Below are 15,633 nucleotides of genomic sequence, written 5' to 3'. Positions count from 1 at the left end.
TGAGCACATCTCAGAAAGCCTTTCCATCATTCTTCGCTATTCAAGGCTGTCCACAATCTTCATCTTAAACTCATTCTGCCTGAACTGTTGCAGTGTGTTTGTTTACTTTTAGTGGGGTAAGAGGCAGGGGAGTTGTGATTTGTTCCAGCCTCCAAACAATACTAGAAATAGCCCTGCTCCCAATCTGTATCTCTCATCAGCCCTGGTTGCCAAGTCACTAAAAATTATCTTCTGTGCTTTTGTTTTTAATCCTTGGACAAAATTATTTATGTGAAATGAATTTCTCTAGATATCTAGAATATATTAACTACGTAAAAACAAGTCAAAGAATGGTACATACTGTATGTTTCTATTTGTTTAAAAATTATAGGTACAGAGAAACATAAATAGAAAACTGGCTATTTTTTAAAGATAAGAGGAGATGGGTGATATTATTTTATTCTTTACAGATTATCTTTTAGCAAACTGCCTGAAGGCTTTTTTTTTTAAAATTTTACTGCAGATACACTGTCTTTAATTAATTAATTAATTTCTTTTTGGCTGTCTTGGGTCTGTTGCTGCACTCGGGCTTTCTCTAGTCGCAGCGTGCAGGGGCTACTCTTTGTTGCAGTGGCTTCTCTTGTGACAGAGCAGGGGCTCTAGGCGGGCAGGCTCAGTAGTTGTGGCGCATGGGCTTAGTTGCTCTAAGGCATGTGGGATCTTCCCAGACCAGGGATCAAACCCTGGTCCCCTGCACTGGCAGGCGGATTCTTAACCACTGTGCCACCAGGGAAGCCCCAGATATACTGTCTTTAAAAAATAGGTTTTCATTATAGAATTCATCAAGAGAACATGCTCTATGAGGCCAATGCTTCTTAACCCAGGCTGCTCACAAGAATTACCCACAGAACAACTAAAACCATCTCTAGAGGGGGGACCTAAACAATTATATTTTCATCAAGGCTACCAGAATAATCATGACATGCAATAAAGACAGAAGTCATGACTCTAGGCTAAGGTTACATAAGAGGTACTTACTAAAAAAACCCAAAGTCATAAAAACAACAAAACCTATCTCATTAAACAAACACTAAACATAAATTTTAATCCTCTATAGCGTATCTAAACCTTCTAACAAAGTCATTACCAAGTAGATACTGAACACATGTATGTACTCACACACTCTAAGGCTCAAGATGAACATAATACCTGGAAGACTAAATTTGGAGGCTGTTCATGATTTCTATCTTCTTTATAGAAATGGTCATTTTATTTTTTAAAAATTTTATTTATTTATTTATTGGCTGTGTTGGGTCTTCATTCCTGCACACGGGCTTTCTCTAGTTGCAGCGAGCGGGGGCTACTCTTTGTTGCAGTGTATGGGCTTCTCGTTGCAGTGGCTTCTCTTGTTGCAGAGCACAGACTCTAGGCCCGTGGGCTTCAGTAGTTGTGGCACGTGTGCTCAGTAGTTGTCACACACAGGCTTAGTTGTTCTGTGGCATGTGGGATCTTCCCGGACCAGGGATCAAACCCTGGTCCCCTGCACTGTCAGGCGGATTCTTAACCACTGTGCCACCAGGGAAGTCCCTGGTCCTCATTTTATATTGAAGTAATCAGTGTTCAAATTTGGTTATCTCAAGCTTTTTTAATTCCAGCAAATCTAAGGTGTGGTAATCGCTCCCCTTAGTTTCTGACACCAGTGACTTCTCAGTTTGGGGGTGTGTCCCACACAGGTGGCTTATTAAACTCTCAGGGAGAGATGCATTTATAATTTGAAGAAATCCCCAACATCAGAGATTTGAAAAGTATGTCCATGAGTGCTATCTGGCCACCACCTGTTTCTGTACAGTCTGCAAGCTAAGAATGGTTTTTATATTTTGAAATGGTTGGGAAAAAAAACCAGAACAATATTTCACGACACACAGAAAGTACACAGAATTCAAATTTCAGTGTCTATAAAGTTTTCCTGGAACATGGTCATACTCACTCATATTGTCAAGGGCTACTCTCGTGCTATGATGGCAGAGTTGAGTAGTTATGACAGAGGCCACACGGCCCACAAAGCTGAAAATATTTACTGCAGTTACTATATGCTGAGTATACTGAATACTGGTCCTTTATAGAAAAAGCTTGCTGACTCCTGGTCTAGGTGACTTTGACATAGGCTCCAGGCAGGCTGGGTTGTTGCTCCACACCCCACTGAAAATTATAGTCACGGTACTTTTATATATTATCAAGACCTGACACTTTGGGTGTTTAACTGATGGTACATCAATGGCGTGTATTCTAATACCACAGGCTCTTCAGGGCACAGAATGCAGCTGATACTATGGGGCACGTACACCCATAGGAACATAGAACAGGAGGGAGAAATGTCAAGAAAGATCCCAAGAGAATTTGCTGCCACCTGAATTTTTAAAAATAAACAGTAACCCGAATGATAAACATACTGGAGATGGAATGAGGGTGAGGAATGGGGAGTAGGGCACTTGAAGCTAATGGTTCTCAGCCTTGGCTAGACGTTGGAGTTACTTGGGAGAACCAAAAAGAAATATCACCCTCAGAAATTCTGATTTAACTAGGCATCAGAATTTCTTAAAATCTTCCAGGTGATTCTTATTCACAGCCAACAATGAAAAACTGCGCTAAGACAAAATGATCTACTCATGGAATTATGTACAATTGAGAAAATGCAATTGCAAAACCTCTGGTATGGCTAGATCCAAGAGATGTGGAGAGAAGAGGCTGCAGATTACAGAGGTGCACTGGAGTGAGAGCAGCTTTTTTTGGCGGGGAGGTGCTTACAGACCCTAAAGATGTGGATTTTATTCTGCAGGTTGAAGGTTATGAGGATTCACTGAAAGACTTCAAATAAGGAAGTGATATAATCACATTTACCTTTTAAAAAAATTAATTATCCTGGCAGCTATGGGAAAGGGGGACTAGAAGGAGATGAGAGCCTATCAGAATATTTCAAGAGTCCAAAGAGAAACTGAGGCCTAGACTTAGGCACTGGCCTTAAGATTGAAAAGAATTTGCAATATTTAGGATTTGCTGATGGCCTGGATGATGGAGATGAGATGTGACGTCTGGCCTCCCAGATTTCTACTATGGACAGCTGAATAGATGACGATGCCATCAGGTTTGGAAACATGGGAAAACATGTTTAGTACATCAGCAATACTATTCAAATGTTGGTGAGAACCAAGGAGTAAAGAAGCTAAGGGCAAGAAAATGTCAAGTAGAGAAATATGACGATTACCTATACATTTATATTATGGGCCACGTCTTAAAAGGCAGTAAATCTCAAGTTTATAGTGTCTCCAATCTTCCTAAATGCGTGATTTTTCCAATTTAAAATCTATGATTACTAAAACAATTGTTACTAGATATAAATTTGAATCAAATTTAGGATATGGAAAACTATAAAGAATGTCACTCTCACCCTGAAAATGAGAAAAAGAAAAACTAAAAATCATAACTCTTCTTTAGCCCATCAGTCAGGTGACACTGCAAGATAACAAAGCAACCTGAATTCCAAAAAGGGATGAGAGAGACAGCTGATATACTAAGTCTCCTGTGGCAAAGCACAGAGCAAGAAGTGGGCACCATAACCGTGGGTAAGAAGAAATCAGCTACAATTTTAACCGACAAAGTCCAAGGGTGTGGTTAATCTGTCAGCCTGGAGTAAGTGACACAAGGAAAGTGCACAGTCACCTGCAAGCTCTTTTTCACGGGTCTCTACCGAGCACTTCCTAGAAAGACAAGAGACTGGAGAGAGCACCTATGTCCACCTATAGGAGGTGATCAGTGCTGCTTAGGGAAACACAGACAACCTTGCCTTAGCCATTGCGGGAAAGCAGCAAATCCTGTCACCCTCAGGGGACAGGCACAGACCCACTGCAGCTCCTATACCTTGGGGGAGGGTTGGAAAACCATCCAGGACCCAGGATCCTGTTCTAAGCAGAGTCGGTGACTGCAGAGGGAAGGATAGAAGACTCCTGCCTGAGACCAATACCAGATACTAGGGAGCGTGTGGCTACCATAGTTCAGAAAGGCAAGCATGCAGACAGCCCCACCCAGACACCCCACCACACAGAGCTTGCCAAAGACTAAAACTGAACCAGACAATAGAGAAATTCCTCTGCCCCAAGTAATGAGCAACAGAAGGCTGTGGCTGGGGGAAGGCGAGTGTGTGGAGAGAGCCCTCTTCCGTGGTACAGGCTTGCAGAGAGGGCTAAAAGCTGACAATACAGCACTAACACTAATAACACCCCTGCAGCACCCAGCCCCCGCCCGACGTACAAGGCAACAACAGCACCTTCTAGAGAATCTGAAGCCTGGGGTGTGCTGAAGGAAACCATAACAAGAAAGCTCAAACCTGGCTCACTCCTGAGTAAATTAAATCAACCGTCACCCTACTGGTCTAGCAGAAGCAGCCCATTTCCGGGCATAAATGTTATGTACCTCAGTCACTACTGCTATACATAGAAAGTCCTGAATTCAATAAAAAATATAAGACACTCTCAAAAACAGGATAAACAATTCATTGTCAAGAAATAAAGTGATCAGACTCAGAGATGACCCAGATTTTAAAACAACCAGAGAAGGACTTTAACTATAATTAACATATTAAAGATTCTCATGGAAAAGGTGGATAACTCACATGAACAGATGGGGAATTTCAGCAGAGAGATGGAAAGTCCGAGAAAAAGCCAAATGAAAATGCTTTAAAAAAACAAGAAAAAACAAAAACAAAAAACCCCCACGATATCAGAGATGAAGACTTCCTTTAATGGGCTCATTAGCAGACCTGACATAGTTAAGCAAAGAATCAGTTAACTTTATCACTGAAGCACTATTGACAATAGCCAAGACATGGAAGCAACCTAAGTGCCCATGGACAGATGAGTGGATAAAGAAGATGTGGTATACATACACAATGGAATATACTCAGCCATAAAAAGAATGAAATAATGCCATCTGCAGCAACATGGATGGACTTAGAGAGCATCATACTAAGTGAAATTAAGTCAGACAAAGACAAATAGCATATGATATTGCTAATATGTGGAATCTAAAAAATGATACAAATGTGATTACTTACAAAACAGAAACAGACTCACAGACATAGAAAACAAACTTACGGTTACCAAAGGGGAAAGGGGGGGAAGGATAAATTAGGAGTTTGGGATTAAAATGTATATAAAATTGATAACCAACAAGGACCTACTGTATAGCACAGGGAACTATACTCAATATCTTGTAATGACTTATAATGGAAAAGAATCTAAAAAAGTATCTATCTATCTAACTGAATCACTTTGCTGTACACCTGAAACTAATACAACACTGTAAATCAACTATATTTCAATAAAAAAATTAAAAAACAAGACTCGGTGAACATAAAGGTGGACCAATAGAAATTATTTGAACTGAAATATAAGAGAAAAAAAAGTGAGGATAAAAAGGAGTAGTAGAAGGGAAAAGAGGAACCATCCAAGAGCTATGGAACAATTTCAAATGGTTTAGCACACACGTAATTGGAGTCCCAGATGGAGAAGAAAAAAATAATGGAGAAAAATATTCAAAGAAATAGTGGCTGAAAATTTCTAAAAATAATGAAAGATATTAAACCACAAATCTAAGACTTCCAGAGAACCCTCAGCAAGATAAAGACCTTGCAACCCTGCAAAAGAACTAAAAAAACACAAAACAAAAATAAACCACATACATACCTAGATACACACAGTGAAATGATTAAAAACCAAAGATAAAGGGGAAATACTGAAGAAGAAATAAGGAAAAAAGAAAAAGAGGAAAAAAGACATATTACATACAGAGGGACAAAGATAAAAAGCACAGCAAACTTCTCATCAGAAACAAACAAACCAGAAGACAAAATAGAGTAACACTTTAAAAGACTAAAAGGGAAAAAAACTGCAAGGCCAGAACCTATATTCAGGAGAATTATTTTTCAAAACTGAAGGTGAAATGAAGATTTTTTTCCAGAAAAAAAAACCTGGGAGAATTAACTGCCAGCAGCCTGTGCTACATGGCTTATTAGAGGAAGAGGCTCTTTAGGCAGGAATGTAAAACTGGATGGAAACTTAACTCTCCACAAAGAAATGAGCAACAAAGAAAGTTAAAATGAAGGTAAACATAAAAGATATTTTTTCTTATTTTTAATCACACTAATATTTTAACCAGATTTAAAAATAAGTTGCTGTATTTGTTCACTTGAAGCCTCATTTTAACATAAGAGAAGTTAAAGCTATTGTAGATATTTAATAGCTGTCTGCTTCCACTTCTTAAAAGAGAGCAAAACCATTAGTTTTTAAATTTAATTGTGACACCTTCAAGAGCTGCTTGAACATACTGCCTCTCTCAAAGCTTACGGCAATACTGTTTATTACCCAGTATTAAACTAAATTACCCTTTAACCAGCTAATTATGTAATTTCAAACTGTAAATTACAGTACTCATCATTGAATAGAAAAAATTCTTAGAAAAGCAAGTTTTTAATTTAAAACAATCAGAATATCATTTGCTGTAAAAAAATCAGGTTAAGGCTATTTAAAATAGTTCAAAAATTGCTCTATATTTAAGCTATAGCACTATCTTCCTAAAAGATGGCATTCAATTTGTTCTTTCTCATAACTGATTAGTTATTCAGTTATAAAAGTACAAGGATTAAATGTCAAAATCTTGAATCTCTTATGAAATTATAACAGATCAGTATACAATAGTTCAATTATTATTTATATGCCCTTAAGCATCTTAAATTATACATCCTACCAAAAAAATGTAAGTAACAATATATTTGTTTGAATAAGTCACTGACCTAAAAAAAATCTTTTCAGTGATTGATAAAATGTTTTACAGTCTCATGATACAGTATTTCCTAGAGGTATGTATACTGAATACTGGAAAATGAACTTTTCACATCAACGAGCATAACTTATAATGAAACTCCCAATGTAACCAACTCCTAAAATTAAATCTAAATAAGAGACCAAATGAATGACAGATCAGAAAATAACGGCACAACCAGGAAAACAAGTAATGCACAAGCATGATCAGAACAGTTGCACCTTTGACATGATGACAGTGACAGTACTTCGGAGGAAGCAATTATGCTACACTGGGGTTGAAAAACAAAAACACAGATAATTTCAGAACTGGAAGGACTCTTCAGATATTGAATCCAGAGTTTCCTAAACCAAGTTTCAAGAAGGCTTAATTCTAAGAACTATTAAATGGTGTTCAGAGAACAAAGACTTTCTAGATCTTACACCTCACTCCACAAATTATTACAAGAGTGAATCAAAAAAATTATCCACACTCTGGTTGTAGAATTTATTTTAATTAACTTTTAGAAAAGACAGATACATCATTTTTCAACATAATCTCCTTGCTTTTCAATATGCTTTGTCCATCTGTCAACAAGTTTTTGTATTCCCTCATTAAAAAATGTTTTAGGCTGAGCTGCCAGCCACAAATGCACCACTGTCTTCACTTCTTCATCAGAAGTGAATCTTTGTCCTCATAGGGCTGCTTTCAGGGGATCAAACAGGTGAAAGTCCAATGGAGCAAGATCAGGATTATAGGGAGGATGCTTCAACACCTCAAAACAAAGTTTTGGCAGAGTGTCAACACTGTGGGCAGAAGTGTGTGAACGTGCACACCCTCAGACCACAGAAAACAAATCCCTGCACGCTGCTCTTCTTTCATGCAAATCACAAGTGAGGCATCCGTTTTTGCTCTCACCCACACAGCAATGACTGGGAAGACAGTAGCCCTGAAGAAAAAGCACTGATAAGACAGTGAGGCCAGCAGAAGTTTTAATATAACTAGAGTGAGGAAAATTTTTGGCTAACCCTCGTATATTAAAGGTCTGCAGCCCCACTTAGAAAGCTTCTTAATTTTAAAGAGTAAAACAAAAACAAATCTATATGCAAAATCTTAACTCATAGTAAAACCTCTCAACTTTTTTCTTAACTCATTAAAAATTTTAGATCATCTTTCCTTTAACATCAATGTGAAAACTGTTGTCATTTTATTGTCTTACAGATGAGAAAACCAAGGCCTGGTTAAATATGTAGCTTTTCTAAACTACAAGAGCCAGTTAATAGCATTCAAGGATAAAACTCAGCTTATTGACTCATAAACTCAAGGATTCTATGGCTTCTTTAGACTCTTTATTTGCATACAAAAATCTAACAGAACCCAATTTATCCTAGTGGGGGTAAGTTCCAATAACTGCATATTATGTAAGTATTATGTATTTACATAAACACTGTTAATGTTTAGTTCTCCCATATACTTTGGATTAAATATAACTAAACTATTTAGAATTTTTAAAATACTACCATTTAATAGGAATTTTTCTCTATAGCTAATAGCTCATATAAATAAACATTTTTAAAAGATAAATTCTAATATTCTCTAATGTTAAAAGACGGTCACTTAAAAAAAACTGGGTTATAGCATCCTCTTGGAAATAAATGAGTTATTTATACTGAAATTTTAATGTCTTTAGCTACACTAAACACTCCATATTAACTTGCATTATATATCACAACATAGTTACAAATTCATCATAAAAAAACTTAATTTTTAAAAATCCGGTGTTTCCAATCCTTGAGCTCTCAATAATAAAATCACCTTAAGAGCTAGTTAAAAATGTAACTTCTTAGACCCTGTTCTCAAGGATCCTAATTCCACACCTCTGGACTGGGGCTGTGGACTGTACCCTTAACCAGCCCCAGGTAATCCTGACATGCAGCAAGATTTAGAAACCATGTTGGATTAAAGTAATTCATGGTAGGGGACTGGAGAGGGGGAGAATTTTATAATGAAAACATATTAGCTACACACACATATCCAAGAGTAATATAATACTTTTAAATTTAATCAAGTCCTGGTAGTATTCCTGAACCATCCTAAAAGCAGATCACCTCTCCTCTCTCTCCTTCATCCCTTAAACAGGTTCCTTCTTTACTCTTTTGTTGTCTTCAAACTCCCATTGCCTGGTTCTCTCTGAACTCAACAAGCCACTGAAGTACTTGACCTGAAGGTTAGTTAGCATCTCTACACTATGAACTCCTTATGGACAAGGACTGACAGTTTCATTTTTATTTATCAGTGTTCACCACAGAGACTAGCAAATGACCCATGATCAAGAAATACCCAACAAGACTGACCCTTGAAAATGCTATATGCTGCCTTTTAGTATAATTCTTCTATATACATTTAAAAAAACAATACATTCTATGGCCACTTCAATTATAGGAAGTGAAATGTATACAAAATTCTTTGCATAGTAACTGACATGTAGTAGGTATTCAATAAATATAGCCATTATTAAAATTATTCATCTGATTCTAAGGTAAGTTCAAGGTACTACACTCTCTAGGCTCTCCTCTTACATTTGACTCTTCTTAACTCCAATTTGCTTCCCTGGTTCCAATTCCTGCTTGCCATCTCTGCCTCATCCTTCCTCTCCTGCTTAGGATTCCTTTCTACAGGAGAACTATCCCTAGTTATTCTAACTCCTCTTCATGAATTATCTTACTTTTCTGGTCCTTCCTTCCAATCACTAAACAAAGATAAATACATTTATATTCTGATAGTTAACTATTTAAGAATCAAAATCACAGCTTACACAGCCCCAAGGCTTATCTGGAAATTGCTTTAGGTTTAAGAAATATCATCTGGACCTTAGATGTGGTACTGCCAGAGGATGTGGATGTATGATTCAAAGATAATGAGATGGGAATTGGGAAAGTAAAAGCCTGAAGATGGCAATTTTAATTTTTGAAAAATTACAGGGGCTTCACTCTCCATAAGATATACAGGTAAGTCTTCCATATGGCAAAATCCTATGAAGTACAAATCATACCAGCACTTATTAACTGGCTCAGTACCACAAAAGAGTAAGGGATTTATTTCTCACATGTATTTCAGAAAAAGTAAATTTTGGGGTCTGGCACAAATATTGAAAAGTAGCACATTGTCTTTAGGGCTACATTTACAAAACATATCTGTAAGTGGACATCTGAAATAATTTTACCTACATAAACTCACCTCCTACTAGAGCATTTAAGAAGAGGAACTTAACCTAATGGGACACTAGAATACGTACAGGGTAACACTAGGAGAAGCATACCTGTTTGGGAGTACCACCAAAGGAAGGTGCTGGCTGTACTAGTGTGAGGTGTGAACAATTACAAATATATACAGTAGGTACCCAAGTTTTTTTCCTCCTTTCTCTCTTTTTCTGATAATCACTATTAACACTAAAGTGGCTTAGCAGTAATAAAATCTAAAGGGAATTATAATAGTGTGTATGTATATAGTAAAAATAAATAAGCACATATATATTTGATACACACACACACACACACACACTTGACCTTCATTCCAGTTTGAATTCCCAGCTTCCCAATGTTTATATCAATAGAGAGAGAGGAGCACCTGCCCCCACATTTGCTGCTGACACTGAGAGAGGGGACGAGCCTAAAGCCAGTCTTTGCCTTTCTTCCCAGGGACCAATTATTCCTCTCCCAACACCAGCCCAGCTCTATGTCTATCCTGGGGTCTGGGGATTCTGCTTCCTTCTATGTAAAAAAATCTTCTCTAAACTCTTAGCAACCAAATTTGAGTGCGAACACAAAGTTGGGAGCCAAAGTAGTTGAAGAAAATAAAGGTAAAGCAAAAGAACACATTTCATTGTAGATCATTTTTTTAAAGTCACGTTACCCATAAAACTGAAAGAGTATATACATACTGACTCTAATTTTAAGTTTTGGCGGGGAAGAGGGATTTAGGACATATTCAGAGAAAGAAAAATGATTTTAGGAGGAAGGGAGCCACTTCCCTCTCTCTTTGAGTGAGAGCACATAACCTATACACAGTTAACAAACAATTTAGGAATCCTGAGAATCACACACTTTGGGAAGTGACAGATACAGAAGAGAACTTTGGCAAGTCATTAAGTGACAAAGATGGGGTCTCCAGGTGTACTATGGGGTCTCTATATGGAATCCCCATAGTACTACCGTCTTCCAGGAAGGAGAAAAACAGATTGAACTTGGTAGGATTTCTAAAACCAGATGTATAATAAATATGCATCACTAACTTTTACATAGGCTATGGCAACTTAAGATTCTAGAAAGATTATTACTATTGTTATCACTATTCAACAGTATCTTACATTGTCCAGTATCTTTTATTGCTGGACCAATATTAGTTCCATTCACCTATTCTTGGGCTTGTCTGGGGCAAATACTTACAAAGCTATTCTTAAGTGCCTTAAGATTTATCATCTATCAGACCTGCCTGAGTTAAGAACAGATGTGGAACAAAAGCAAAAGGCACAGAACTGAGAGTCAGTGAACATCAATCAGTTCTAGTCCCGTCTCTGTCATTAATGACTGCCTGATGCCAGCCATGCATATTTCAATATTTCTAAAAGGAAGTTATCAAACCATATAACTTCTAGCTCTGAGATGTTAAGCTAGTTCTAGTTTCTAGCCCTCATCACTTTTTAAAAATGTATTTCTATCAAAGTATTACATATATATCAAAGTATTACATATACAAGACTACTTTCTAAAGGTTGCTCCCTGAGATAAAAAGGTCAATATAAAAATTCTGCTTCACCTATGGGATAAGACACAGACAGGAGAATAAATCATACCTGTTAATTGAAAAAATAAGAGATAAGAGTACACTACCCTTTTATTTATTTTTTAATTAACCCAAGTTCCTATTAACCAGAGTTCTACAAATCCTTCACACAGTCATTTCTCAACTCTAAGTCAGCCTGCTTCTGCACTGTGTTCCTACCTGTTTTCATTTCAAAGTTTACAATGAGGACGAAAATGCCTTCTGACTTCGTATCTATTATCACAGTCTGAGAACAGGTAATAATTTTTCACTTATTAGCTACCAGATCTAAGCAAGTTATTCTCTGCTTCAATATCTGAATATGTAAAATAAAGATAAATACTAATCTCTCTCAAGATGGTTGAAAAGATGAAATAAAATACATGAAAGTGGTAACCAGCACACACACACAAAAAACATCTGTGTGTTTTAAAGGTATGACAATTATCTATATAAATTGCTTAAACACCTTATGTCCTAGTTAAAAGCATATTCACTCCAACAGATGCAGCTGAAAAATAAGGCAACTAGAATGTTTTAATCATGCAACTGTTAAATATTGTTTTAAAAGCTCAGGTCAATAAACATGCATTGAGCATACACTATGTGTCAGATACAATTCGCTAGGCATACACTATGTGTCAGATACAATTCGCTAGGGTTCTAGAAATCCATGATTACAATGACCACACCCTCAAAAAAAGCTCACAATCTAAAAGAGAGAAATAAAAATTATAATGTAACTGGAAAACATAACAGCAAAAGCTTATATAAGGAGCAGAAGTAGCAGGATGAAGCAAGTAACTCATTCTGTTTATACAGGATAGAGAAGAAGTAGCTAAAGGGGGGGGAGGGGGGAAAGAGTAGTTCTTCAGGTAGAAACTAGGGTTTCAAGCTACCTCTCTGAGCTTTGTAAATCTACTTTGGAGCATTTTTCTGAAGATTAGAAACAATATATGTAAATTGCCTGATACATAGCAGGCCTTCAATATATAGGAGTTATCTTGTTTTAGAAGCTGTGTGTCTGTGTTTTTAACACACTAAGTTCTAAATGTCACTGTAGGAAGCATCTCAACTAGCGATCAAGCTGCATATAGGATCACAAAGGTCACCATCCTGAACCACATTGGAATGTTACCACTTACAGAGTCCATGTTTTAGAAGTGATGTGGTTCCTCATACGTGGTACACTCATCTGCTGGTGAAGCCTATTTCTAACCTATTTTCTCCACTTTTACCGAATTTTGCATATGCAGACTGTTTATTTCCTAGAAGAGGTTTCCATGCTCCTCAGTCCCACTCCATCCTGGTCCCACTCATATCCCATATCCTTTATAAAATGGCCAAGTCCAACGAGTAACGGGTGATAATTAAGATTACATTAGAAGATACTAAGAGCTAACCCTGAGTTGAAACTACTGTTAACCCAATGGTTGGCCTATTGGGAACTGGAAGCCACTACAATGATTCTGAATCTTAAATATTTTAAAATATTGTTAAATCTGGGCAAGAGGTAAGTTACATTTACATTTACTCTATGGTTCCCAAAGCTAATTTTCTCTAAATATCCACTGATGAGCTATGCCAGTCATTAACAGATACAAATACATATTCTCAAGTCCTTATTTTTCATTTGACTCCAATAAACATAATTGATACAACACTTGAAATAACAGTGGATAAATGTAAGGAAAGCCGTAAGATAAAGTAGTCTATCTCAAAATCCAATTGAATTATGAAATGGTTTTTATGTCCATGCAGGTTTTCAGAACTAAAAACATGTTCCTGATCTGCAACCATCATGTAAGGTCTGTGTGCTCCAAGTTAAACAACCACAGATTAAAAGCGAATCAACCCAGAATCTATGTTCATTTCTACATTCAAGGCACCCAGCGTCTTTAAAGTCAACCTGGTGGCGCATAATCCCCCCCCGTTTTTCTCTATGAATATCTCAATTCCATACAATGTCAGATTTTATAATATCTTGTATCCTATCAAGACGGATTATATTTGTAAAATACTCTTCTTACTCTTAACCAGTTTAACATAATGCATTCTGAAATACTAATGCTCTATCAAAATTAGCTGTCTTACACATTTCCAAGAATCAAATCCTGAGTATGTTTTTAAGATTTTTCCCTGAGAAGCAGGCACTGAGGAGTCATCAAATTGCAACTGAGATCACTTCTTTGTAAACACTAATCTTTAGCGAGTATTTTTTTAAATTCAGGGTATAATACAAGCATTTCCGCATTAACGAAGCCAGAAGTTTCTTCGCAAAGCAGACCTACACATTTGGTTTTAAAAGTTTATGAGTATCATTGCTCACTTTTACAACTACAAATTGATGTTAATTATTATAACATATTAAGTCCAATTCCCTCTTGATGGCCTTGACATATGAAGGGAAATACACAAAATTATCAAATGTCACAGAAGCAGCAGCTTGAGGCCACAGGGAGACAGAGAGACAAGAGGAAACAGAAGAGGGGACAGATACACGATTAAAGCAAGAAGTGCTTAGAATTCCCTAGACCTTGGTCCAGCCCGTGACCGAATATAATCTACTTAATGAGACATTTACATAGCCAAAAAAGAAAAAGAAAAAAACTTAACAGTTGAAGCAAACCGATCATTCTGAGCAGGGAATTTAAGTCCTGCATTCGATGTGAGATTTGCCAGAAAGAAAACGAGCTAAACCAGCAAGATATCTAAAAAGCAAGAAGCGGGCGCGCGTGTGCGTGGAGGTGAGGGATAAATAAAGGCTAACTGTACTCCAGTCTCGGCGCTGAGGCGATCCCGCGCGTACTACACGCAGCGAGGGAGGCCAGGCGGGGGTCGGGGACTCCACCCCGGCGATTCTGGAAGCCGGGGGGCTCCGGGCACCGGCGGCGGCGCCCCCAGAGCAGGCGCGGAGCGGACCCACTTAGCACCTTCCTCGCCGGGACCGGGGGCCGCGAGCTGCCGAGCGGGGCGCGTGCGGGGCTGGGGCGGCGAGGAGCGCTTCCCCTCCGCGCGAGGGAGCAGGCAGGCGAGGGGTGGCACCGCGTCCCGGTCCCCACCCCGGGCGCATCAATTACCCGTAAGGTTCCTCAGCACCGTCCCGTGGGCCCAGAGGCTCAGGACCTGCTGCACCGACAGGTTGATCATGGAGTGGTCGCCCCCCTCCGCCTTCATCTTCCCCGGGGAGCGCCCGCCGCCCTCTCCTCGGGCGCCGGGCGGCGGCGGCGGCGGCTGCGAAGCTCCGGGGGCGGCGGCGAGTGCGCGGCTCCTCCAGGCCGCCGCCGCCGCCGCCGCCGGGGACGGCTTCGGGGCGCCGGGCCGCTCGCTGCTGCTGCTGCTGCTGCCGCCGCCGCCGCCGCCGCCGCCGGGCCTCCGGGCAGGGGGGCCGCTCAGCGCGTCTCCCAGGCAGCCCCCTCCCCGCCGGGGAGACATCGAGGACGGCGGACCGGGGAGGGGAGGGGGCCGGGCGCTCTCCCCGCGCGGCCCGCGAGCGAGGACTCGGGGCGGAGGAGGCCGCTGCCGCTCCCCTCAGGGGCAGCGCGGTGCCGCGGGGGCCGGGCGCGCGAGGAGGCCGAGGTCACGCCGGGAGGTCCAGGGTGATGGGCAGCCGGCAGGTGCAGCCCCCGACTGGGCCCAGCTCATCACCGCGAGAGGACGAGAGGACCCGGGACCCGGGACCCGGAGGAGGCTGCTGCGGCGGCGGCGGCGGCGGCCGCGGCAGCCCCTGCCGCCAGCCTGCCCACCCTCCTGCCGCCGACACTCGAGGAACCGCCCCCTCCACCCGCGGCCGCCTGCCGGCCGCTCGTGCGCGCGCGCACGGGTCCCCACCTCCCCCGCCCGCCCCGGAGCCGCTGCGCATGCTCACTCTCCCCCTTCCCGCGACCCGTCGCCCTCCGACAGCCGGCCGGCCCCAAAGCCCTCCTCCTCCCCCTGCTCGCGGGCGCGAGCTCGCGTGGCGGACGGGCTGAGCGCCGGCCC

General features: G+C 40.3%; 1 protein-coding gene across 7 annotated transcripts in view; it reads right to left on the bottom strand.

The window, feature by feature from the left end:
* TMEM170B (transmembrane protein 170B) overlaps positions 1–15,423 on the bottom strand; it is a 37,417-nt gene extending 21,994 nt beyond the window's left edge. For 5 of the 7 annotated variants that reach the window (XR_009047940.1, XR_009047941.1, XR_009047942.1 and 2 more), the window contains exon 1: positions 14,733–15,422. Coding sequence is in view for 1 of the 7 variants with exons in the window: in XM_057698517.1 (XP_057554500.1) it covers positions 14,733–15,087 (355 nt within the window). In the remaining 6 variants the exon portion in view is untranslated. Of the gene's footprint in view, positions 1–14,732 lie in introns of all 7 variants that reach the window. The other 2 variants (XR_009047943.1, XR_009047945.1) reach the window with 1 other exon arrangement.
* Positions 15,424–15,633: the final 210 nt, after the last annotated feature.

This window comes from Hippopotamus amphibius, chromosome 11 (assembly GCF_030028045.1).
Source record: "Hippopotamus amphibius kiboko isolate mHipAmp2 chromosome 11, mHipAmp2.hap2, whole genome shotgun sequence".
In the NCBI taxonomy this organism is placed as follows: domain Eukaryota; kingdom Metazoa; phylum Chordata; class Mammalia; order Artiodactyla; family Hippopotamidae; genus Hippopotamus; species Hippopotamus amphibius.
The sequence above is the reverse complement of the archived record's forward strand: the minus strand, read 5'-3'. Positions and strand labels throughout refer to the sequence as shown.